Raw genomic sequence first — 27,769 nt, forward strand, 5'->3', positions numbered from 1 at the left:
TAAAGGGACTAGTATTATTTTACTCACAGTGGTGGAAAAATCTCATCATTTAAATGATGAATCTCGGATCTTTAATTCTTTTGTTACAGGTTGTTACACTTATAAAGGCTATTCAAATACGGAACAAGAGCAGATTAGTCAGAGTTGCTTATATAACTTCCTTTTCTAGCTTCCAATGAGTGCTTAGAACAAAAAGGGGGGTTGGCAAATTATCTACCCCACCCTTCAAATTCAAGAAAATGCAATTTCAAACTTTTTCACATGTGCTCCTTTCTGTATACCAATATACAGATTTGTGTGCTGCATTTATTACTATTCAAATTTAACCATTTCTTCAACAATCTAACTAAAGGCTACACACAAAAGTCTCCCAAGGCAATCTCCCATCCAGGTGTTGACTTGACGCAGACTTTTTTTTAACCTTCAGATCATGTTCTGGTCTATAAAAACTAAGAGCTCTGAATTTTGCCCCAGTCTAGCAAAATTTATTGGTAATAAATCAAATGGATTGCATTTCCAGTGTCCCATGTAGGTATTGAAAGTAATCTGATGGATAAGAGTTATTTTATTTCTGATATTTGTATCTGGTTCTGTTGCTTATATGAATTGGGACATAATGTTTTATGATTTTAATCCGCCCTGGGATTGTTAATCGATGAAAGGTAGGCTAGAAATTTAATTAACAAAGATATTTCCAGATCAAAACTAATAGGATTCATTCATCCAGAATAACAGTGTGATTTCCCTACATGAAAACATTGCTAGTATAGTGAGAGAGACATTCCAAAGTTATTTATTAAAAAAATTATATCCTGCTTTTTGAATAACTACCTCCAAAAAGCAGCTTACCATCTCCAATAAAAACAAAGTCTGCCTGAAAATAAAATGTAAGCATGCAGTGCAACTAAACAATAAATGAAAAAAGATGTAATTTGGGAAGGCTTGGAGGGAAAGTGTTCAACAAACACAGAAAACCAAGCAATGTTGGAGCTTGCTTCCCTTCTAAGGTAAGAGAATTTCTGAGAACTGGAGATGATCTACAAGCAGCAAATGTAGTGAGTGGAAGAAAGTGTACTATATATCCTCTATCTGGGTCTGTAGGATGGTGGCGTCTCCAAACTGTGGGGAAAATTATATATACCTTGCCTTCTTTTCATCTCTAGCTCTTTTTATCTCTCAACTAGGGTTGCTCACATGGGACATGGATGGTGCCGTGAGTTAAACCACAGAGCCTAGGACTTGCCGATCAGAAGGTCTGTGGTTCAAATCCCCACGACGGGGTGAGCTCCCATTGCTCAGTCCCTGCTCCTGCCCACCTAGCAGTTTGAAAGCACGTCAAAGTGCAAGTAGATAAATAGGTACCGTTCCGGCGAGAAGGTAAACGGCATTTCCGTGCGCTGCTCTGGTTTCACCAGAAGTGCCTTAGTCATGCTGGCCACATGACCTGGAAGCTGTACGCCAGCTCCCTCAGCCAATAAAGCGAGATGAGCGCCGCAACCCCAGAGTCGGTCATGACTGGACCTAAAGGTCAGGGGTCCCTTTACCTTTACCTAGGGTTGCTCACACATTCCACTCCCACATCTTTGTTCCCAATGAAGCTGTACCAGCAGAGGAAGGGCAGAGAAGTCATTTGAATTTTTGAATTTGGGGTAGTGGATGCACTTATTAAAACTCAAGAGGTGGCTTAATGACTTTTTATCCCTTCCTTCTTCTTTTCAATGATTACTGAAAGAGGAACACTGATTTAAGCCGCTCCATCATTTCCAAAGGGGACTAGAACATGCCTGGAAATCATGCTGCACAATAACATGTTGTTGTTTCCAGGATATTGAACAGAAAAAGATGATTGTCTCCATGATGCAACCCAACCTTATGCTGCTGTTGTAGATGCAGCAGGGAAACCAGGTGGCATGCAGCTCTTTCTCTTTGAACCCATTTCTACTCATTATGTTTCTGAAGTTTATAACTCCTTGGCTTGAAATACAAACTAAGGCAGTTCATAATGCTTGCTTTCAATAGTGAAGAATACGTTATGCTACTGAAGTTTTAATCTGAGCAGCAGGTGCCCTTGCTCCAGTTCTTCCTGTCCTTTCCTACCCTTACATGGTGGTGGTCACTGCTGGTATGACCGCACCCCTAGCCATAGCAGCAGGGAGGAAATTTGGAGTAAGAGATAAAGACCCCGTCTTCTCTTCCTGCCATGGTGGCTGCTGTAGTCATTGTGGACTAGGCATGCAGGGAAAACCAGCCTGCTTGTTTCCTCTCATTTTGTTTTGAAATTATTAATTAATTCTTCTCCATGAAGCAAAAGTGGCTGGAAGCAAATACTGTGCCCAAAGTGTAAAAATCATATTAGATGAAATATAATTACTCATTTCATATATTTTTTTAGTATCTTTGACTTAATGGAATTAATGGCAAGAGCTCAAATGATCATTTACACACTGATGACTTCCTTCTGATCATATTTAACAGTAGGAGGCTATTTTATGATGTTACTAACTTACCAGGAGGGAGAAAACATGTTTTCTTTATATTAATATTATAATCACCTAATCCATCATATATATTATTTAAACTTCATTTGGTAAGTGGAACCCCTCACAGAATAGATTTGAAATCCATACTTGCTTCGTAATTAAAACTGCAGTCATTTTATTGTTGTTTAAACTTTTTAAATGAATTATCTGATCCAGTTTCCCATATTCGATCAATATATTTTTAGATCCTCAGCTCTGCAGTGACAATCCAGAAAAAGGTAAACACATCAGTTCTAGCAGTTTCACATTTCTTAACTTTCTCTAGATTCTGGCTTGAATATTTTTCAATCCTTGTTCTGTTGCAGTGGTTTCACTTGCACGATTCCTTTTATTTCCATTCATTTGTCAGTCTGGTTTCATATAGTAATTTCCTGGGGTATCCTTGGCAGAAAGTGCTCAAGGCAGCTAGATGACTGGTCTACAGGACAGAAATAATCGTGGCGTGAAATCTGAAAAATTGGGCTAGTTGCTTCCTGGATTTCTAAATGAACTCCAAATGAAAGTTCCCCCAGGAAAATCGCCTGTTGCTTTAAATGTTGGTTAAATCCATTTGGACCCATAACAAGCTTAGCCTCAAATATTAAGCCAAATCAAGATGAGTGTCCTGATCTTCTACCTGTCCAGAATGATTATCATGAATTATTCATGCAACAAGGAAAGTGTATGGACCACAATCTGACATTATGACGAATTGTATGCAGGGAATACCAAAGAGATGCTCAGATCATTTTCATTCTCCATGAGGTATTATTTTGGTAGGAAATGTTGATGTGGAGGTCAAAAGGTTCATATTTTAATAAAACTGCCTTTAATAACATTAAAAAGCCACACACAATTCACATATGCTCATGGAAAACTCCACACCTTATCTAAGAAAAATCTCCTAAGGGAAACTCGGTTATTTCACATTGCTATAATGATAGCTTGCCAGGCTCAAATTAATGACTTCCTTGGGGAAAAAAGTAATAACATTTTCTCTGATTAACCAACTGGCTGGAGGACTCTGCTATAGTTCTGCTCAGATTCATTGGCAAAACCATTTTTTCTTGAATTGGAGATTTTTTGAGTCAGAGAGCCAAGGGGGAAAGATGGCAATAGCTGGTGTTCTGCAGGCATCTGTAATTAACTATGATCACAAAATGGATTTGCTCTCATAAGATTTAGCAAAGATATAAAAGTCAGTGATATGCAATAAAACCTCAAGCTTCATGATACAGTCTTGACTCTACTAAAATCGGGAAGAGTTTAGTATGTAATGCATTGACTCTAATGCATACAGGAAAGTTCAGACCTGAACTTTGTTTTTTCCTGAGAATTTACACTGTATACCTTTTCATGAAAAGGTGTCCCCTTTATTAGTCTAGTAAAATAATGATAATCCTACATTCTAAGAAATAAATTAATGGGTGTAGAGCAGAGATACATCTCAAGAGCAGTGGGCAAGCTATTTATTCATAGTTGTCTATATCACCTTTACCTTTACCAAAACCCCATCAAAAGGAACTGAACAAAAATCACCTTGAATATTTTGCAGAAAGGCAGCATAGTATTTTCATCTGTGAACAGAATTTTTAACACCAGAATTAAAGGACTGAGCTGAATGTAAAACAGTTCAACCACAGGGCAGAAATCCGGACTGTCAGTTTCCCACACAAGATGAGGGAAAGATGTGATTTGCCAAGGGAAGTATTCGCAGGTACTGTCCCTACCCAGTCTTCTAATATTCCCCTGCAGCTATGCTCCTAGCCAGCTCTTCCTCTGAATTCCATACACTGCCCTGTAATTCTTCAGCTGTCGCTCATCTTGTGCTGTCACTCATTACTTAGAAAAGAGAGAACTGGTGTGTGTGGGTGTGTTGGTGGTGGTTGCACCCAAACATCAATTGTGCTGTGGGCTCAGGTTGCAATCTGGTTTAGAGTGGGGGAAGTCACTTATGAGTCTGCAATCCATTCTGAACTTTGAAAGCATCACTAAACTACACAACATTATCCTGTCTCCTGACTCCATGGTTAGGCTTCAAACTAGTTTAGAGTTCTGCATTGTCAAATAGGAAGCAGCGCGAGCAGGCCAAACCAAATTCCAGCTTCCTCCTGCCAGTAAGCTTACACCATGTTGTTTACACATTAATTCTGCATGCTAGGTTAGGCTTGTTAAGGTCAAATGGACACTCCAAGGCCAATGTATGAGTTTAATGGGTTCTCCCAATTATGTGTCCTGTGCAAGTAGTATTACTTTTATTTACCATTTATCAGAGTATAGACTGCTCAATGCCAAATTAGGCTTCTTAGTGGTTAAAAGGAGAGGGAAATTTGTCTAGATAAGCAAGAAGCCCTTATTGGTCTTGTAAGGTTAATGCAAGTGGCAACATGCATTTGCGTGTGTAGGTCCCCATGCCACCCCTCAAATAACTTCACACATAACACGTAATTTTAGTTTTGGTTTTTGGGCACTATTTTGGCCACAACTTTATTAAAATACAAAATCAGTGAGTGGTTGTTTAGACATTGGTTATGACTATCTGTCCCCCCGCCTGGGACAGAACTGACATCCCGAGGTCCGATTGGTAGCTAGTAGAAGGGAAAGTCAAACTTGGGGGTCATTTGAGCTAAGTGTCGGACCCACGCCGCTCACCCCAGCAGCTCCCCGAAAGCTTGCCGGCCCTATCCCATGACAGGGATTCCCATGACAGGGATTGGGCGGCCCTGGTCCCATGACAGGAATTGGTCGAAATCGTGGCAAGCCCCAGGATTCCTTTAACGGAATTCCCTTCAGCGCAATAGGAGGGGCAGGCACAGCCTATCCTGACCCCTCCACCACCAGCATATTATAACCAATGCCTAACCGCAACCTTACAAGTTGTGACGAATTGCTGAGTAGTAGGCAAAAACCAAATGGCACCGCCAATCACCAAATGGCAAAATTCCTACTAGGCCCCTGCGCCAAGGCAGACGACCCCATGACAGACAAAGCAAGGTCAACCGGAAAAGAGGGCGGGTGGGCGGGTGATCCGATGCACTCTGCAAAGAGAAAGAGAAACCAGAGTGCACCAATATTTAAAGACTATGGTCCCACCCCCCCAATTTGCAACATAAAATTTACCCCAGCAACCCGGTTATCCAATCACAATGCCAGGCAACAACTATTAACCTGCCTGGCAACAAGAGGCCTGGCCCGGTGGCCCACACCGCAACACGTGCTCTCATTTATTGGAGAACACACTTTGTCAAAGATTTTGGAGAAAACTCTTTTCCCCCTATTGCACCCCCACCCCCCCTCTCTCTCTCTCAGCTTCAGTTCATATCAAACCATCCCACAAATGGTGGGAAAAGAGCTGGTGAAAATGTTGGGCACATCTCTATTTGAATTTCTCGATAGTATTTCAGACTGTAAAATTCTATCTGTTCGAAATGGCAGTTGTAGAAAAAGCTTGTGATGATTATTTTCCTTGCTCTTTTAATGGAATTACCACACATAGCAAAATACATTATTTGTCATTACTCTTTTTCTAACATACTTTGCCTTCTATTGGCTTTCTTTATAAGCAGGTATTATGGCAATCCAGTAGGATTTGTAAAGTGCAAATACAACGGTAAATCATTTCAAGTATCAAACCATTTACATAACCTGAAAGCAGTATGGATGGAAATCATTCCAATTCTACCTGCTTAATTTAAAACACTTCATTCTCCTAAACTAATACAAAGGTGAGTTAAAAAATATGAAATTGCTGTCCTTCTAATGGAATCGCCATCGAAATAAGGCTATTTCAGCAAAGAATCATTAAGTTGGGAATCCATGCTGAGGGGGGAAAGTGAATTACATATTTCTTGATAAATCATTCCCTGAGCTGTTATTATACCAGAGTCTTTCTATCCAACAGACTCATCATTTATAGCTCTACTATCACTCCAAGATCATAATCTTACTCCAGTTCAATTCTATAAAGAGTTTTGATTGAGGAAAAATAAAGAAGCATCAATATGAGCAGCCAGTTTTTGAAAAGGAAAAAAAAAAGGCAGTGAAACCTAATAGCTTGTATACTCTCCCCAATAGATTTTTTGTAAAATAATAATAATAAACCTTACTGCTATATTCCCTCCTATTTCTAGCACCAAGAGGACAACACTCTGCTAAAACCTCTAAAGGGCTGTGAGTAGAAGAAAAATTACCACTTGCAGAGCTACATGCATGGATGAACAAGTATTACTGCAAGATGAGGCAATGGAAGGAATAGCCTCTACATTTGATGAGGTAGATTTTGTTAGTGGGAACAAAAATTCTGTATAAGGCTTTATCTTCCTTAGCTTGCAGGAAGTAGTGGAGGGGCCTGCCATAGGAGTGGAGCATGGTATTGCAAATAGAACGTATGTTGATCATAACCACCCATACACACAAGTGCAATTTTAGTATTAAAATGCCAATGAAAAGTTATTTTAAAATAAATTCAGCATGATACTAAATGGTACTCAGAATGTACACCATGAAATAAACGTAATTAAATAAAATGTACCTACATTAAAAAATCAACAAGATATTAAATGGTACTCACTATGTTTAATTAAATAATTTTCTTCCTCTTTACTATTTTGTTTCATGGCTATCCTGCAATATTTTTCTGTATATCTAAGTAAGAAAAATACAGCTTTGAATTTAGATTATATTTTAAACAAGACTGTTAGTTCTAGCAGCAGCTTCAGTGACAGCGTTATTAGCTATTGATCATTCATTACCTCAGCAAACAAACTAAAGCGGATTGATTTAAGGGTAGGAATGGTAAACAGCTTTATGAGATAAAGGAAAGGAGAGAAAAATAAAGAATCAGACTTTAAATACAGGTTTTCTTGGCTCAAGAAACAATGAATGAATGTATCTCAAAGCATTAAGCCTATGTTGCTTTGTCTGGATTTTGACCACTGGGCAGGCACTGAATCAAAGTTGCAATTAATCTATGCCACTAATGAATATTGTAACAAATAGCTATGATTACATATAGATTCAAACAAGTTTGCTGAAGTCTCAACACAGTCAGAGGTATGGTCAATAAGTAGTTAAGAAAACCGGGTGAAACTGAGCTATTGACTTACTTTACGTATTGTCAGCCTATAGAAAACATTGCAGCTAGTGATGCTGCCAGGGTTCAGACTGGTGTAATTAGCAATACTGGACTCAGAGAGTTCACTCCAAAACTATTATGAGCTGAGTCCCATATACTGATGACATCCACCTCTATAGCCTTATGTGGGCATTCACTAACCTCCCCAGGATCAGGAACACTGCATGGGAATGCTTTAATAGCATTAAGTTGAATTCGCTTACAGTCCTCTTTCAAACCTTACAATATGGTAGAGGACATGGTCAGCATACATGGACCAATGGTCCCTTCATAGATAAAATTAACCAACACCTCATTTTTACTTTCCATCTGATTCAGTGTAAATGTTGAACTAATGTCTGGAATCTATACTGGGCTGGATGAGCACCAATCAAATTAAGGTCAATATAAACATGATGAAGCTGCTGTTGGCCAGTGGTTTCTCTGCTTTAGATTATGCTGTTCAACCACTTTGGAATGAGATCACACTCCCATTGAAGTTTGCTGCACTCACTGATCCAGCTTCGTCACTTAACATCCAAATGGTCTTTAGAGCCAGTGGCATGGAAAGCGTTCCATCAGCATATGCTGGTGCGCCATCTACAATTCTCTTTGTACAGAGGTAGCATAGCCATGGTTGCCAGTGTTCTGGGAAACATAGCTGCTACTTGGAACTGGGAATTGGGAGCATATCTTCCCAATCCTTAAACAGCTAAAATAGCTTCCAATTCATTCCCAGGCACAGTTCAAAGTGCTAGTGCTGAGCTTAAATACTTTTGTCCCAGATGACTGCAAGTGGAACACATAGAAGCTCCTCTTAGTGGTGGTGCTCCTTTTCTGGAATGATCTTCATTGGGAAGGATACCTACCTTATTATCTTTTCAGCATCAGGCAAATCTCTCACCAAACCCTCACACGCCAGGCATAAAGAGCCTTTGAAAGAATTTTAATCTCAAAACGGATTGGTTTTATTGTGCTTGAATCTGCTTCTTTTAATGTCATTATTATTTTATTATATTTAATCCCATTGCAACTGGGATGTTTTGACAATTGTAGTTTCCTTCTACGAAGATTACAAAGGCAGGGAGGACTGGCAGGAAGTTTCTATAATTCCAAGCCTCCCTTGGCTGTTTTAAGATGAAAATAGTTTTCCCAGTTCAATAAAATTCTGAAAACCTGAGCTAATTACAAGTTGAGCCAAGAACAGTTCTTCCCAAACAAAATATGATGCTAAAAAGAACAATGGCAGTGGAACTTAAAGATCAACTACAGTATAGCACATAGCACGAATATTCCATGCCCAGACACTCCTTTCCCAAACTCATCTCTGCTTGATTCATACTAAGTACTGTGTTATATAGTACATTCTCATTAGTCACATGTACCTTAATTTCCCCCTTAATTGTGTTATTTATAACAAAATTAGTGCAGATAAGAAAGTATTCTACGACTTACCAATGTAAAAAGAGCATTATTATAAAGCAGTTTGCACAAATTGCCAACCCTGAGCTTTCTCTGCAGAAATGTGCTATTGAAGAGCATCAGCTGAACACCCAGACTGTCAAAATGGCTTCAAAATAATAGCGCTTTTGTAACAAGAGTTGTATTAACAACAAGGCAGTTATGGTATTTTCCTAATCTTATACAGTGGAACTTACTCTTATATTATACATGTTTATGGGACTGTAGTTTTGCAGTGTGAGTCTAAGTATATTTATTCAGAATTAAGTCCCATTAAGGTCAATTATTCCACAGTAGTAAGCAGTTAGGATAGCACAGTGAGACCTAAATACATAACAATCATTATTCAAGAATGGAACCAAACTGCTTTGGTTAAAAAAACAATTATTTGTTGGTCTTTTAAAAAAGTAATTTAAATACCAAGTACCTAAAATAAAATTTTTTTCTTATTAATGCAGGCACCCCCTATTTACACTGGGACTATGTTCCGAGGCACCTCACGTCACAACTTTGGAAGGTTTGGCGGTTAGGCATTGGTTTAGGGGAATGTGGGGAGGTTCAGCCATCACCTGCCCCTCCATTTGATAGGGTATTCCTTTAAAGGAATCTGGGGGTCTGGATCTCGTCCGAAGCCCGGGAGGGGCTAGGGCCATGCTAGAAGAAGACTTTGGATTTGATATCCCGCTTTATCCCGGAAACCCCGGAGTGAGCACTAGTCATTAGCCATTGTTGGAGCTCCCTCTGCTGGTAGTTTACCCTTTGCAGGCTTCCTGCTGGGTGGGCGGGAGCCAGTTATAGTCATTAGATACCAATGCCTAAGCCAATATCAGTCACACTTGTGTATTCAATAAAGTTGTGGCCTAAATTTGCCCATTAACTTTTAAACTAATTTCTGTCTCCTTTGTGTCTTTATTTCCACGGGGGCGGGTTTCGGGGCTTGACACGCAACTAGCCACTACTTGAACAAGTGAATCTGTTTATGAACTGGAAAATCCCTCCTGTGGCCAGCAAAACAGAGACACAAAAAACTGATTGGGGGAATACATACAATAACTATGGTGTATGTGTGGTGAAGATGGGCCATAAAATAAGAAAATGGGCCTAAAAATAAAAATAATATTCACATCTAAACCTAGATAAAGGAAGAAAGCAAATTTCCTTAGATGGGATTAAATCATATTTCTTCCACAGTCCTTCCTTTGTCTGCAATGAGTGAAACAGGGAAAGGGAGAAAGCCCCTACCATCAAGGTCTTTCCTCTCACATTGTTAAATGCTCGCTCAGGAAAAAGAACGTGTCAAAAATAAAAATCCATGCCATATTGTTCCAGTTTCAGCTAAGTATTTTTACTAAGATGGAAACTTGCCCTTGAATCTCTCACATTTTATATACTTCCAGACCTTTATGATTTCATCCACTTGACCTGTTGGCCCCAAGCTGTTCTTGCAATTGAACTTAAGGTGAGATGTAGCTCCTGTTTATAGTTTAACTTCCATTTATAGTGGCAATTCTTCCATTGGCCCTGAAATTTATGAAAGGAGCACTCAAAACAATAAAGTAGTAGGACTCACTATCTAAGAATACTCTATCGAAAGGTCAGAAGAAAGGTGGTGGCTTGATATCATTGGTCTAGACAGAATCAAAATGATTGTGTTTCTTTGTATAAGAGAGAGAATCTTACATTCATCGTGGATCTTCGTAGCAAGTTTGCCAAGGGACTTTCCACCAGAAATATTGGATGCATGGACATAACACAGGAAGAAAGGCCCCAACCAAACCCTTATTCACACAAACCTTTTGTCTCATTTGATCTTTACTATTTTTTATGACTCATTTGCTATTTTACTTACTGCTGTTTCTGTTTGGGTTTTGTTTTTACTGTAATGGGTAGTGTTTTTTAAGAGAGAGGAGGCGTTCCAGCTTTGCCACTCTACTTCTCCACAGTGCAGCGTTCCCAATTGTGTGAAGGCTTGTAAATGGGTTCAAATGAGCACACTCACAAGCCCCTTCAGATCCTGCTGCTGAAGGCAAGGACTGAAGAGGGCTACAGTAATTAACTTAGCATCTGGTGCTGAAAAACATGAGGAGAAACTTTAGCTTTAGAGTTAAGACTTGTGGTATTGCCTCTCTGTAGCGCTGGAAAGTTAACTACAAATACTGTTGTACTAAAAGAGAGAGAGCGAGCACCATATTTTTCAATTAGCCAAAGTTCAAATGTTATAGATTTCACATTAAAACTCAAATAACACTATTTCTCTCCTTAGCAGAAATGCTGAGCTGATTGTAATTCCCTGATGTACAACTTCCAGAAGGGGAGATATTTGAAACTTTCAGTTTAGATGCTGTATATTAAGAAGCACACTGTTGAACAAAATTTATTATTCCTCCTGGTTACCTGCTCAGTGCATGGATGTTGAAGCTATTGCTACACAGAGACATTTCTGTCACCAATAGGCTATATCTGGACACATATACATTAACAGCTTTTTTATCTTGGTTATGAGATAATTTAAAAAGAAATCCTAATTTCCTCAGCATTAATTTCTTATTGATATAAAGTTGGAGAGTATTTTTGGGAAGCGTTTACACACAATAAAATTCTGCATTAATTACTCACTACTCATCTTCAGTCAATGGACACCTTAGTGGTAGTTCTTTGTTTCATCTCTCTGAACAGATGCTGGAACATTGTAACAGGAAATTTGCTGAGCAGGAAATGATATACAAATGTTAACGAAGCATTCATTTGTGATACAAATTGCAAAGACTGCAGGAAAAGCCTGCTTCTTGTGTGAGACGACCATGATATTTTAACATCTTTATTCTTGATTAAAAACGAAACTAGTGTTTGATTTGAAATACACTCCCTGCCCCCTGAATAATATTTTTAAGTCTGATATTTACTCAGATGGGATTTCTGAAAGTATATACCGTAGTTTGTTTTTTTTTTTTTTGACAGGGTAAAGGGAGGAAAAACAGAAATAGTAACGGAAATCTTAGTTTCATTAAGGAGATTGCCCCATAAGTTAAGTGCTCCATTCCATGGTATATGGAACCCTGCAGGACACTTGGTAACCTCCAGGCTGGATTACTGCAATGCAGTTTATATGGGGCTGCCCTTGAAGTTTGTCTGTAAGCTGCAGCTGGTGAAAAATATGGCAGCTTGACTGCTCACTGGGGGAGGATATTGCCAACATGCCTGGCATTGACTGTCAAATACCTACCACCAGAAGAACCAGCTGCAGTCCTTTCCTCATCCTCATGATGACAGATCTCCCTTTTCAAGCAGGAGGGGGTGATTCAAAAGATCCTATGCCTCCTAGGATGTCTTCCCAGAGACCACAGGATTGCAACTTCACCTGTTTTATTCTTTATATAAACTGCTTGGGAATGTGATTCAAGGGTGGTATAGACATAGTTTTAGCAAGGAAACAAAGAAAAGAGACATTCATAGATTCAGTCAGCACACTAGAAGAATGAGATACTAATTTTGGTGGACTAAAATACTGCTACATTTTGTATGAAAAGCCATATAGCACATTGTGTTTTCAAGATGTTCCAAACAGACAGCATGAATAATAAGGAAAAAAATGTACTCCACAAGCTCTGCCTGTTCTTGCAGCCGTTGTAATGAAACTTCAACTCTCATCATAATTATAAAATGTATTACTATGCAAAATTAGTTGATGAATCTTGCACCAGTGATCCATAACAATGCAAAGACGATCTAAATATTTATTTATTCCATGATAAATAAATAATGTTGGTTACCATTATGCATTTATAAAAGATATATTAAATGAACCAAAACAAATTATTGCAAGATCCTGCCAACTTCCAGCTAGGGCACAATTAGCATTTAATTTGTTAGCCATAGAAACAAATATATAATTATTTTGTTAAGAATTGCTAGCTGCCAAACAATATCTGAAAAGTAATTCTAGATTAATTAGTAGCTGATAACATTCAGATCAGCCTGTCTCTGGGGTGGAAAAAATGCCCTTTTATCATTAAGTTGTTATTTTTTTCTCAACAGTGAATTCATTTTAACCATATTGTGCAGACAATGCAAGGCAGAATATTATGATCAGTATGCACGTTTAATCTTTGCAGCACTGAATTTCGTTACATAAATGAAATAAATGCCAGTGGGGAAAAAATAAGCACATTCTTCTTTCCTGTGCTTGGAGTATGTTCATTTCTTTCACATTTAAAAGAAAAACCATATCCATTAATCAAAATAAAGTTTCCCCTGCAAAACATCATATCTAGTTTAGCTTTATTTGGAATATATTCACTTACCCGTCACTTCAATCTTATTGGTTTCCATGGAACTTCTTGCCAGTACAATTTGTCCTAAAGAAAAGGACAAAGTTAATATTATCTATAGGTTACAAGAAAGTGGGATTTCAAGGGCAGATACTCAATGAGACCAATGAAATGTCTCAGGGAGCTTCAAGACATTTCTATTCTCATTTCTTAATCCTTAGATGCTTGTTACAGTAAAATTCTATGCATGGGTCCAATGGACTTACTTCCAAATAAGTACATAGACGATTGCAGCCTGAGGCAGTAGAAAATGGTGCTTCCTTCAAGTGTTCAAAACTGAAATATGAAAGCTAGGAGCTAAATGGCACCTTAAACCTAGCTTATGGGCACAACTAGTGATATTAAATACTCCAGAATAATCTTTTGGAGAATATTCTCAAGAATATTCTCGATTAATGAGAATATTGTACCATTGAATGGCACTGAAAAAACTGGTTACTGGCACTTATGTTACACATAATTGTATAGGCCTAGGTACTTTAAGTGTATAAAGCATTAAAGCTACTTTCTGGGGGGTAAAATCACACTGTATGGCCAAGGGTATAGAATTGCTATGAATAAGGTCACACCAAAATAGAAGAAAGGCTATTACATATAGTTGAAGTAAATACGAATTCAAATGTTCATCAAATTAAATGAATAGCATCTTTAAAACTAAATATACAGAGTGTGTGTGTGTGTGTGTGTGCATATATATATATATATATATATATATATATATATATATGTTTTCTGAAGCTCACATTTCAGAACTGCCAATGGTGAATGACACAATGCTCAGTAATGCAGCTAGATCAAAAAAAATCATTATTCATTACTTACACTGGCAATATCACAGCTTTACTTATTATTTACTAGATTTTTAAAATGTGGGTTGTAAAACTGGTTCTTACATCAGAATTTACTGTTTGTGGAGAATATTCTCCGCAGAATTTTCTAGCAGAGAATATTCGCATTCTCGAGAATATTCTCCGGAGAATATTCTCACCTCAAGCACAACAAGCTGAAAATGAATGAACTGCAGCTAAAATATTATGTTCAATTTTCACATGGTCTAGTCCTTCCCCTGCCCACCCCCCTAATATTCTTAAGAGGGTCTCTTCTCCAGTCTTCAAAGAGTAGTTGGAAGTGGGAAGGCAGAAAAAGGTCCTTCTTTACTTCCACTCTGCAGTTTTAATCTGAAATCTTAGGTGCAGTACTGTGCCCAGAACTCAGAAACCGCTTGCACTAATGATATTCCATGTCGCAAAATGCACCTAGAACAATGCTTCCTCCTGAGCCTAGATTACACTATAGGATTATTTTACACGCCATAGTAGAGATCGGCAGATCAGTCTATTTCTGGTCCATGTCACTTCTGCATTTATTTTCTTTTTGACATTTCTAACCCATCTTTTCCTCCCAGGACCTCGGGGTAGCGCATATGGTCCTCGTCCTCCCCCATTTAATCCTCACAACAATCATGTGAGGTAGGTTTGGCTGAGAGGCAGTGACTGGCTCAAGGTTGCCCAGTGTGCTTTATTTATGGAGATTTGAAGTCTGGTCTTGCAGGTCCTGTTCTGTTTCTGCTTAATCTATGGCTATTAATCATGCATCATCTAACTAAAGCATCCATCATGTTGCATATCATTGTTCTATTCTCTGTCTCTGTTTCTCACACACATCACTATATACTTTTCATATTTGTTAACTGTAATGGCATTTTCACGGGTCCATGTAAATACGCACCGATAGCATCTGCAGGCCATAACACTTGTTGTCCCTTTCCCGTGAGCAGGAGCTATACACAAGGGGTCAGGTGTAACAACACTGAAATGTGCTAAGATTTTAAAATCTCTGGTGTCTGTTTTCTAAGCATGATGGAAGGCGATGGCCTAATGAATTATTTATGCAGTAACCTGTTGCTGTACGCCATGGTGTTGCAGAACAGGTTGCCAACAATTCAGGTTACGCATGCAAAAGTCAATTTTGAAGTTGAGATTTTAAGGGCAGCTATTTGGCTAATGCTCAGAGTCTCTCGGTGTGTCTTGGCATAACCATTTCAAAAGCTAAGAAATTATTTCTATGCTGATCTTTACCCACCAATCTTCAGAAGGATCTCACATCAAACTCTGATCCGAAAGAAATTGTATTTACATTTTTCAGCCATATTTTGCAAAACAAGAAATCTACTAAAGATTAGAGAAGGTTAAATTAAATATTGATGATTATTGATATACAATAAAGGCGGTCAGGTTTCATTTCAATAGATTAAAAAAATTAAGAGGGTGGAAAAGTGATTTCCCCAAAGCCAAAACGCATTTAATATTCTCTTCATCTTATTTTCAAATGGATAATAATTCCCTGAAAAATTTCAAACAGCTTATATTCACCCAGAACAGTCTGATTATTCTGCCAGGTCATGAATGCTTAAGGAGAATGTTGACAATGTTTGAAGCTTATTCTCGTTAGATACATATATAAAAAAATCATTAATTATATTTAGTTTAAGACTGTAATCTGAATGCCACAATCTTTTTAAGGTATATTTTCATCTGTTTTACAGAAGCAAGGCAAACAACAAATCACTAGTGAATTGTGAACACAAAGCAATAAACAACTGATGAGTAGAACAATAATGTGTATGCATGAGGCAACTATTGAGCTTCTCCTCATACATATTCATATGGAGAGAGAGAGAGAGAGAGAGAGAGAGAGAGAGAGAGAGAGAGAGAAGTTATTTTCTGTACAGTGTATATTAAGATGGTGTCTCTTTGATGGAAACTTTAAGCTGAAAGTCAAAGCATACCTACTCACAAGTACATCATCCTAAGCTAAGTAAAGCTCAGACCACAGATCAGAGTACACATACATCTCATGCACACCGTATATTAAAGCGCTCATGCCACTTTAAAACTCACTGCTTTCCTCAAAGAATCCTGGGAACTGTAGTTTGTTAAGGGTGCAGAGAGTTGTTAGGAGACCCCTCACAGTTCTATGGTCTCCAGCACCCTTAACAAACTATTGTCTCCAGGATTGTTTGTGGGGAGCTATGACTATTAAAGCTGTATAACAATGTTTTAAACATTTGGTATATATGTGTCCATAATCACCTCAGTATAGCTAAGTCCCAACAACTCCATCTGCACTCTTTTCAATTGGAGTCACAGAAGAACAAGGTTCACAACCCTTTGTTATCCAAACTCTGTAAGTGTCCATATCTGTACTGCTCTATGAAAATAGTGATTTAAAGGGGAAAAAAGAGGAGTAATTCATGTCTGCTCCAGTGCTGAGGATCTTTTCATTTGATTTTCATTTTCATTAAATGTAACGCCTAGTATGTGTAAAAAGCTATCATGCAAAGCAGAGTACTTTGAATTTGGTGCGATGTCTAAATCAAGTCACCTTTGCATGTATGCTAGGGATTCATCCTCGGTGTGTGTGTGTCTCTCTCTGTGTGTTGTGTCAGCATGCTAATGCTGCATGTGTAGTAGGCAGTGTCAACAACATGGCTTAGACATTACATGTTACTAGAGGTGTGAGATTTGCATGGGTAGGATTTTTTTAAACAGGTTTCAATAAAGCAGAACAACTAATGCATATGACCATTTAGATGTAAATTCCACTGGATTAGTCCCAGGGATATGGTGAAGACTACAGCCTAAATGAATATATTGTGTGACCTGGAGCTGTTTGTACAATACAGTGGTACCTCTGGATATGCACACTTCCGGTTGTGTATCCTTCAGTATGCGAACGCGGCAAACCCAGAAGTATTTTTCCAGTTTTTGCCACACGCGCATGCGCAGAAGCAGTCCCTCTAGTTGCGGAAACCTCAGGATCCGACCGGAGCTCCAGAACTGATTCCGTCTGCAACCGGAGGTACCACTGTACATTTATCATATTTGAGAGTCCTCCCTTTTATGCAGGGGGTCACCATACTTTTTGGTCAGCAGACACATTTGGAATTCCAAAGAATTGACGTGGCACCAGTCACAAAATGGCCGCCATGCAGGCATGGCATATCACAAAGTATCTGCCAAGCCTAAAATAAAAGAAAAAGAGTCAAGACCAGAAAATCATGCAGATGCCCCCCCATCAGCTGTCCCAGATGCCTCATTGGCACCCCTTCTAGTAAGCCCACTTCACTCTGCAAGTATGAGTTCATATAGCTATAAAAACCAACCATATCCTGGAGAAAGCTGGAGAAAGCTAGATTCTATATAGATACAGTGGTACCTCGGGTTACATACACTTCAGGTTACATACGCTTCAGGTTACAGACTCCGCTAACCCAGAAATATTACCTCGGGTTAAGAATTTTGCTTCAGGATGAGAACAGAAATTGCGTGGTGGCGGCGCGGCGGCAGCGGGAGGCCCCATTAGCTAAAGTGGTGCTTCAGGTTAAGAACAGTTTCAGGTTAAGAACGGACTTCCGGAACAAATTAAGTACTTAACCCGAGGTACCACTGTATACATATGTCCCGAGATGCTGAAAGATAACATATACATGTTTAAGTTTAGTCTTTCATCTTTCAACAACTCAAGACAGGTCACATAAAAGCAGTCACATTAAATGAACAGTAGCATTTTTTGGGTGCGGCCACCAAAAAAAGGACCAAAAAGCAAATCAACCAAATGCTTTCTGGAATGTACAAAATGTACATTTTTTTTACTCCTTCTAGAAGGCAGCAATAGAAGAACTATCTGTAGTCTTTAAACCAAAGCAGTAAAGTCCCCGAGTCTCAGGGATTATGTTCTATTCAGGACATTGTGCCTTGACTAGCTGTGTGTAGACAGTATCAGGCCTTACATCAACAGAGGTGACCCCTAAAGCAACGTAAGATTTAAATGTAAGTATTAGCACTTAGAAATGGTCCCAGAAGCCAACAGTCAGCCAGTGCAGATTCCATAACACATTAGCTTTGTCTGCTAATTACAACTTTAGAGTCATCTTCAAATGCTGCCCCACATAATCCGCATTGCAGAAGTCAAGCTTGTAGGTTACAAAAGTATTCATAAGTGTGATTCTTAAAAAATGGCAGAACATAAACAATAAAAGGCATACCTGGCCACTACTGCTACAGTACCTAGAATTCCTCTCCCTGAAATATTTGCTGTCATTGGAAAACTAAATACAGAACTATGCCGAAAGAGAAGACATTCAGAAGCAGTGCAGATTAATATGATTATGGAAAAAGAAGACATGCACAATTCCACACTTGTTATGTGTTCAGTGCAGAGTTGTTACTAATTTGTTGTAGCAAATCCAGGCACCTATTCTCCAGAAGTACTTCAGTTTTGGGGACTGCACATTTTCTAAAGTATTATTTTGCTGTTGGAAACATGCAATTTTCCTCTCAGTCAAGCACATCAATTGTGACTCTTCATGCTGTGTGGAGTGTGATTGTATGACTGTCATGGGTACCTATTATACTTTGCCTGTGACATTGCAAGTGACCAATGACCTAGTCTTTTTCTTTTGCCAGCATCCTTTAAAAATGTTTTATTTTACTTTTGCTTTATTCTCCTATAAATTTCAGACAGTGGGTGCTCTCTTGCCAATTAAGTACAAGGGCATTCATGTAAAACTCAGCAAGAAGGATAGTAATGCTATTGCCTTCCTTTCTAGAATTCCCCATGAGCCTTTTGTTTTCTCCTATTTTTTGTTTTGTTTTTCCAAAAATGTACATTTTTCTCTTTCCAGTACTAAAATCTAAATATCTCCTGGTTTAAACAATAGCAAACACCAGCACACCTGCCCTTCACAGCAAAATTAAGTCCTGCATTTAGGTATAAACATAAACACAGATCAATGGAATAAGTATAGAATGAGGTTGGCAGCAGTACACACGAAACGGATCTAAGCATCTTAGGTGATCATAAACTAAACATGAACCAGTACTATGATGTGGCTGCTAAAAGTGCTAATGCTATAGTTTGGCTTAGTGCTATGTGCAAACTGAATTCCTGGAACAATAAAAGCCACTTTATGCTAGTATGTTATTTTTATGTTTATTATTTGATGTGTATAGTTTATATTAGGACATTATTTTTGTGCACATGCACACACATTCGCACACATACATATTAGCCTCTCATCAAATCTGCATATAGGGAATTCTTCCGTTGACCTTAATAAATCCACTATTTTATGTTAAGGATGGGATACAAAGACTGATATGCTCATTTAATACCAAATGAAAGTTTAGCCAGTGGCTTTTATTAAATCAGGCTAATGAATATTCTCAAAGAATTGGAGAGTGAGAGACTTGAAGAGAAAGGTTAGAAACTGACTTTAAATAATTCAGCATGAATACATTCCTTGGTAGGGAATGTTTGATTATGAGATACACCTTTTATACAGCAGAAACATTGCAGATGAAAGCAGAATTCAGGCCAGTTTTCCAGAATATGATTCTTTTTAATCAATGGAGCAATAAGGGAACTTCTGTGTAAACAGCGTACAACCCATATTTTCTTTCATGTATATCTGAAATGCTAGATTCAGGAGCCTTCAGTTAAATGGAATCACAGTGTCCTGGAACCGCATCACTATACAAGTTAAAGGTGTGTTATGCTCTTCTACTCCTCCTTGGCAAGTTACAGATCTATGAATATGAATAAACATGGTTGCAGAAGCATGCAGATATGCTAACACTAAAACATGAATATTTTAACACCCACTGGTACAAATTATAAGGGGGAGCACCTGCCACTGATGGCATAATACAATATTTTTCCCCCCTTTCTCTGGAGCTGTTAAATCCCCAACTAAGTAAAGTACTGTCTGGCAAGTTGTCCCCAAAGAAATCAATTTATATAACTATACAGTTTCTATGAAAGGAACTTGGCTGAAATCCTTAAGCTCACTTTGAAACTATGGCAGTTGACTGCTTGAGCCCTTCCTTGAGGTCATTTTAATCCTTTAGATTAGCTGAGTGCTTCGAAATGCAAGTATGGATTTTGCCTGCAAGACAACTTTTTAAAAAACTGAGTTAGCATCTATCTCCCCCCCCCTTTGTAACTCAGCAGAAGTTAAGGAGATAGCAACATCTATTAATTAGAAACAATTAGTTTATGTGTGCCATATAATTGCCTAACATAGTTAGAAAGATAGTCAATCCAAAAATATTTGTGTACAGTGCTTTGTACACACCTGTTCAGAGCCTCCAAAGAGATGCCCAGTTTTCATAAGGCCTTAGTCCCATTTACCTCCCCACCGCCAGAGTAACTTGCACTGTAAAACCTAAAGACACTATTATTCTGTTGGTGTTGTTGGTGTTCACCCCTCAGAACTAAACACTTGGCGATATAAGGAAAACTGCACATTGTCTACAGGTTTATAATATAAGCCACTGGTGTCCAATCTCACCACCCCAAAAGACCACTTCAAAATTGCTGAGACTCTTGATGGACCACTGTATTTCTTATATATTGTATTTTCTTGTATTACAAGTTGAATTCTATAGAATTCAGTAGAATTGAAATTGTAGCTTAACAATGTACAATATAAGACATAAAAGAAGCACTACACATACAATTTAAAATAAATATGGGTATTAAACAAATGCAGTTTGGTGGTTGTGTGTGTGTGTGTGTGCGTGTGTGTATGCATGCTCACTAATTTACACATCAAGTCTTGGAACTTCTTATCTACTTCCACATAGAAAAGAATGGAAAAGTTCAGAAGAGACTATAGAAATCCTGAACTGCAGAACGAAGAATGTTTTTCTATTTGATGGAAAAGCAAAGTTATTGGAACTGAAAATAAAGTATATTTGCGTGACCAAAAAAAAAGAAAGAAAAAAGTTCTATTAGCATCAATGATAGCTTTGAATGCAAGGAGGCTAACAGCAGTACAGGGTAACATTTTCATGAGTACCATGGCCAGAGAGGAAATAGTTAAACATACATGTGCACGCCTAAACACACACCTGTTGTTGTTTTTTTACTGCATTTTCTAATGACATATTTGGTATTATTTCGTTTGGCCCTTAGGGTTGTATCTAACTAAAGCTTCAATCCTCCTAATCCTAGTTACCTGGGAGTAAGCTGCATTGAATTCAGTATGACTTACTTCTGAGTTGACAAGGTTAGAATTACACTGTAAGTCACATTTAGAGCAGACCCACTCAAATCAATGGACTTAGCCATGAATAGCAATTTGCTGTTAGACACCTTATTTAACACAGTGGTACCTCTGGTTAAGAACTTACGGTAATTTGTTCTGGAGGTCCGTTCTTAACCTGAAACTGTTCTTAACTTGAGGTACCACTTTAGCTAATGGGGCCTCCTGCTGCCGCCGCGCTGCCACCACACGATTTCTGTTCTCATCCTGAAGCAAAGTTCTTAACCTGAGGTACTGTTTCTGGGTTAGTGGAGTCTGTAACCTGAAGCGTCTGTAACCTGAAGTGTCTGTAACCCGAGGTACCACTGTACTCTAAAGCATTAACTCTTACAATTTCTAAAATAATCAACAACAATTAAAACACACAAAAACCACTGTCGGTTTCATCATACAATTGAGTCTAACAAGTATGATGGATTAATAATAATAATAATATCAATCCAGTGGTTCGAAGGAGGAGGTGTTGGTTGGCTTTCGAAAAGTTGCAAGCCAGACAAAATTATTTTGCCAGGGCCATATTTCAAGGAGGAATCAATTAATCAATATCTACTAGTTTCCATCATATATATTCTTTGATGTCTGTAAAAGCAGATATAAACTTTTGCCAGTTGGAAATTTTAAAATGGATGAAACCTATGCTAATATTAAAGCTACAAAATAGTTTGAAAACTATGCTTGCATGGGAGAAGAAAATGTTATGTTTCATAGGTAACTGAGATCATACACACAATTTCTTGATACTTTGTACTTTTCAAAAATAGGTGAATTAAGGATGCTATGAACTGGACATGTACTGCTTGGCTGGCAATATGTCAAGGTGCCAGACTATGCTGTCAAATTTAATGGTTTTGTTATAAGCCAAGGTATTAAGCTCTGATATCCTCTAGTGAGAGAATGGGATTTGAAAGCACTGAACACGTTACAGCATCAAGCACATAATGCCAATGTCTTCAAATATATCTTAATAATTTAGAAGCATGGAAGTCCTTTCCATGCAAGTTTTTGTGAAATTAATTGGCTTTGTACTGGCAGGACAGCTTAACATCAGCCAGATACCCCTTTTAAGATGGCATAAGCATTCAAAGCCAAAGCCATGATCCTACACACTGCTTCTATTGAAAGCAGTGATATTTGCATTTATGCAATGGGTTTCGGAGCCGAGTGCTGCCAGTAGAATTGATGAGCGATACTCAAAAATTCCAATCTGATTTTCATTCAGGTTGTATGGAGCGCACTCCCATGTGCATCAGTTCATGTTACTAACAGGAGAAAGGTCTTGATCTCCCTATCTCCTCACATACTGCCTGTTGGCTTTCAATTTCCCATTTTTCTAATCTTACGTACAGTTCTCCACATTTCCACACCAGTTTGCTCTTTTCCAAAAATCTTCATGAAAATCCATCAGAATTTTAGTGTACATTTCTCCTAATATGCACATCCGTATGCAAATTTCCCCAATATACATGTTTAGCAAAGCATTTTCCCCCTGACATAGTGGAATTTGTTATTTTTGCTAATATACTGGCATCTCCCCACTTACCTGGAGGCCACATTCCCGGGTACCATATGTATACCATCTTAAAAGCCTGTGAACGTCCTCAATGCCAAACTGCCAAAAATCCGCTAAACCCCACCATAATTGCTCCCTCTAAACCTCCTTTCTCAAACTCCAACTCTCCACAGGACTCAAAGGTCAGTGCAAAAGCTCATGGGATTGCAGTTGCAAAGGCTTCTGGGATTGCTAGCTGTTTTCCCCATAACTGTTTGCAGTTTTCCCGCTCTTTTCGGGCAGTTTTCGCACCATTTTGCAGTTTAAACTGATTTATTTAATTATTTCCTGGTGTCATGCATATGCACAGTCATGCGCAAAGTGAAAGTGCAGGAGTGCGGAAATGCCAGTATGCATTTTTATGTAAACATTACCTTAGCGTATGCATTTTTTTGTACACATTTAGGCTGAAGATGCATTGCAATATTTGTAGAAGTGTGAACTTTGAAGGATGGCTGTGTTTCTGTATGTGTACTATTGCGTATCGAGGCCCCATGACCAACTTTTTCCCTAAGGTGCGAATAACTAGACAACACATGGCTTAGTGGTTTTGGGATCAAATAAGGCCACAACTTTATTGGTTACAGATGTAAGGTTTGACCATAGGCATTGTGGTAAGCAATGGCACATGTCATTCCTGTCCGCTGGGAGTGTTTCTAAGGGTGAAGCTGGGGGGGATGCCCTATGACCTACGTGAATCAGGGCATCCCCCGAGCAGTCCCCTTTGGAGGAGTGGTATGGCCCTTTCCCCTGTCTGGGCATTGGACAGGACCCACTCCTCTGGGATCCTTTTAACAGAATACCCTTATCCGTGGAGGGGCAGGCAGAGGCTACAACCTCCCCTCCAACCAAGGCTAGGTCTACCCAATGCATATCTGCCTTACAAAGTTGAGATGATTGCTATGAGGTAGGCGAAAACCCCAATGGCAGTGCCAATTAGCCAAGTGGGAAAAAATTCTGCCCAGCCTATGAAAATTAGGTGACCAACATTGCCCATATCATGGTTGTACCATTCGTGGAAAACCCCCTGATCTGAGGGAGGGAGGGTGGGAGATCCAGCATGGTGAGATAGAGGCCGAAAGGCCCTGCAGGCCAGGCATTTAAACATCCCCTGGGCATGGTGGCAAGGGCTACAATTTTTCAGTTGGTCCGGCGCCCAGGGGAGTGCCCCCTAACTCCTGCTGCCATTGGCTGATTTGGTGGCAGGAAGATGATCCAGCCTGTGATAGGTTGGCTTACCAGGGAGGCCCAGGCACCTGCAAAGGTGCCCGCCCAGTAAAGGGGCGAATGGATTCTGTAAAGTGTGAATTAGGAAGGTTGGCCTATAAAAGTGAACTGAATTAAACTGCCCCCTCCTACATCGTCTGCTTTACAAAAAGCTGAGAGTAGCACCTGTGGCTGCTGTCGGCTGCCAATGATTGGAGGCAGTGTAAAGGATGTGCAGCTCTCAGTCTCTGCTCAGTTGGGGAGGCTTTGCCTGGATGCTGTGGCTTCCCCCAGGAAAACACAAACTTCCTGCATACCTCAGTGGTCCTAGAACCTCTGAAAGTCTCCTTGTGCCCTTCATGATGCTCAGAATATCTGCATGAAGGTCTTTGTGCAGCAATCCTCTTTCTGAAGCAGTGTCCAGTTCAAGTCCAGTTTGAAAACAAAGAACCTCAAGAGGGGAGGCCAGGGACCCATGGGCAGTAAGCACCTGACCAGCAGACAGAGCAGGCTCCTTGATCCCCTGTTTACAGTCTTCCCTGCCATGGTGATATATATTGATTCATAAATTTGCATATCACATAAAAATTGTCTAGGCCCTCTCTTTTGGTAGAATACCTACCCTACAAGCAGCAGAGTGATGGGCTGATTGCACTTACTTACTATTTGATGAAATGTCATAAGAGGAACAGACTGTTTAGAAGTGTTTCTGAGGCTCGCAGACAAAAGCACACAGGTTGGTGTCTGCATTTTCAGTGGTAAACGTGCTTGTGGTGAACACAAAATGAACACAAAAGACTGTCTAGGGTGTTGCTTCATACAGCTCTGCCTCTTAAGAAGAAACATCCCTGATTTTGGGAGAGAGTGCGGTACAGGAATACTTGTATACATAAATAAATAATTTTTACTCTCTTGTAAGAGTTTATAGCAGCCTTAATCCACTTTGTGGTGTAATGAATGAAGTATGGATATGAATGAAAAGTCCTACACCAAAGATACATGCACATTGTTTATGTGCACAGAACTGAAGGGAAAGGGGAGAATTAGTCGGGCTAGCATTTTTTTCTTATAGCTTTTCAGAATAAAATGTTAAATACAATTTTAATTATTGCAATGTTGCTTATAGCCACTTCATATTTGGATGAATGCCTTTACACTCATGCCTGTGTCTGGCATTAAATCTATTTGTTAATCCGTTCGTCTTCTGCAGCTTCATTTTTTTCCTGTTACAAAAGTAGTGAACTAACATATATGCATTTTTCATTCTTTTAAACATAAAACCTGCAAATACTTTTTAAAAATACATAATTATTCTTCAGTATTCATGTCCCTGAGACTGAATCCAAATGATGATAATTTTGAAAACAAGAATGAAGCAAAGCAGTGGAGAGAAAAACTAATAGAATTGTTAAAATTCACAACCTGCACTGGTGGACATGGCTTAAATATTCATACATGCTTCCATATGACCTTCAGTTGTAAACAAAGAATATTAAGCATTGTTATTTATCTTCTGGTAATGAATATATATTAGTCAGGAATCTAATGAATAAGTAGAACAACTTTTTCATTAAATATTTATTAAAGTAATATTTTCTAGGCTTACCAATTACAGAGGGCATCATATTAGAACAGCTCACTTTGAGAATTCCTGGAAGTTCAAGCCATGAATGCACTAAACAATTAAGGAAGGTCTTAGATCAATATACCCTATTGACTCAATATAAATAACAGCAACAAAAGTAAACATAGGGCTATAATAAAGCAACATTTGTGATGGAATAAATAACCAGTTGACGTGCTAATTTGGAAGAGTTATTGTCACTTTCTTTCTCTTTGTGTGATTATATTAGTCATTTTCCTAAATATATGCAATGCATGTGGTGGGCTTGATTCAGATACCTGGAAAGCAATAAATATATTATCTTAAGAGCAACAGCTCTGAGTGTAGCCCACCAGAATGTTCTCATATATGATCCCCACCGAAACAAATTGGAAAGGTGCAAGAGCACAAAGGTTCCAGCTTTTTAACTGGCTTATGCAGGAGGTAGGGCTGTGTCTACAATGAACAGTAAGGTTGCTTGTAAAGATTTTGTGGCGATCACACACAGGGCCCCCGGACGTTTGACGGTCTATTGACCCTGTGCCGCCACTGCGATTGCTTTTTCCGCTGCCACCACCCCATATCTCACGGGGACACACGGAGTCCAGTCAGTTGTTAACATAAACAAATAATCAAGTTTATTTTTAAATGCAGAAACAAGCTTATGGTTTCAGTTAATTTTTCTCTTGTCAGTTTCTTATTCTTAGTTCCTAACAACTCCAAACTGATTATTCCAACTATCTATCTGACTCCACCTAACAATTCCTCTCACTCTCTCACAATACAACTCTACCAACCCACTGCCTATTCCTCCCTCTTCCTTCTTCAAACCTCAACTCCCAACTCCCAAACCTCAACTGACTTTCAAAACCTCCCACTCTAACTTTTATTCCTCCCTTGCATTCTCACTGGCCAATCACATCACACCTATTTTAACCCTTTCCTTATGACCCATCCTAGGAGGCAAATGCCACAGATATATATTAGAGGTGAGCTGAAGCATCGCCTACAAATTATTTCAGAATGAGAAATGCACATTTGGTGGTTTGGGTGGTGCAAACATGCCTTTGGAGCATCCACTCCCATGAAACTTCATAACCACAGTGTCGTGTTTCCCCCTATAACTTTTGTGCCACCATTTTATCCTTTTCCTCACTGTAAAATCTTGGCTAATCAGGTAGGAAGTGAGATTTCATATTACTTTATAGATAGTACAGTGGCATGAAGATCGGGGGAGTGCTATCCTTCCCTAGTGATGAGGAAGCATAATCCATTTCCCAAGGGTAAGCACCATGGCTCAAAGGTAGAGCATCTAATTTGCATGCAGAAGGTCCTAGGTCCATTCCCCAGCATCTCCAGGTTGGGCTAACAGAGATCCTTATCTGGAACCTGAAAGAGCCACTGTTGGACTGTGTCAAGACACTACTGAGCTACACGTTCCTCCACTGTCCTGTAAAGGGAAGCAATTAAACTGCCACAGTGTAACTCTGGAAGAGAGGGAACACTTTGTATTTGGGCATTGCGCTGAAGTTGTTCTGCACAATGTTCAGTGCCAGAAGAGAAAGAAAATGTTTTCCAGTTTCTAAAATGTTCTTTCCCCCTATACATGTATGAACTTCATTCTTGTTCACATAACTCCACCAGCAATGCTTTTTTCTGGGTGTACGCATGGGTACGCATACCCCTAGATATTTTGTGAATCTAATGGGAGAAGAAACTAAAATTTTAAATAAATTAGTTTCTTCTCTAGCATGGTGAATCTCATTTCCTGTCACAGTGTTTCCTGAGTTGCAGATGGAATGAGAGCACCTCTAAACATTTTTTTAAAGTAAAAAAGCACTGCCCGCCAAGTATCACCAACAGATGGACCATTTCACAGG

The 27,769-nt window shown here is 39.0% G+C and overlaps 1 protein-coding gene across 4 annotated transcripts in view; it reads right to left on the minus strand.

Annotated features, from left to right (window-relative positions):
- The window catches only part of LOC310761612 (uncharacterized protein), a 350,577-nt gene that overhangs the window by 172,497 nt on the left and 150,311 nt on the right, over positions 1 to 27,769 (minus strand). For 3 of the 4 annotated variants that reach the window (XR_014547571.1, XM_083611789.1, XM_083611788.1), the window contains exon 3: positions 13,395 to 13,448. Coding sequence is in view for 3 of the 4 variants with exons in the window: in XM_083611789.1 (XP_083467915.1) it covers positions 13,395 to 13,448 (54 nt within the window). In the remaining variant the exon portion in view is untranslated. Of the gene's footprint in view, positions 1 to 7,089; positions 7,164 to 13,394; positions 13,449 to 27,769 lie in introns of all 4 variants that reach the window. The other variant, XM_083611790.1, reaches the window with a different exon arrangement.

Source organism: Podarcis filfolensis (genome assembly GCF_964270895.1).
Source record: "Podarcis filfolensis genome assembly, chromosome: 4".
Classification (NCBI taxonomy): domain Eukaryota; kingdom Metazoa; phylum Chordata; class Lepidosauria; order Squamata; family Lacertidae; genus Podarcis; species Podarcis filfolensis.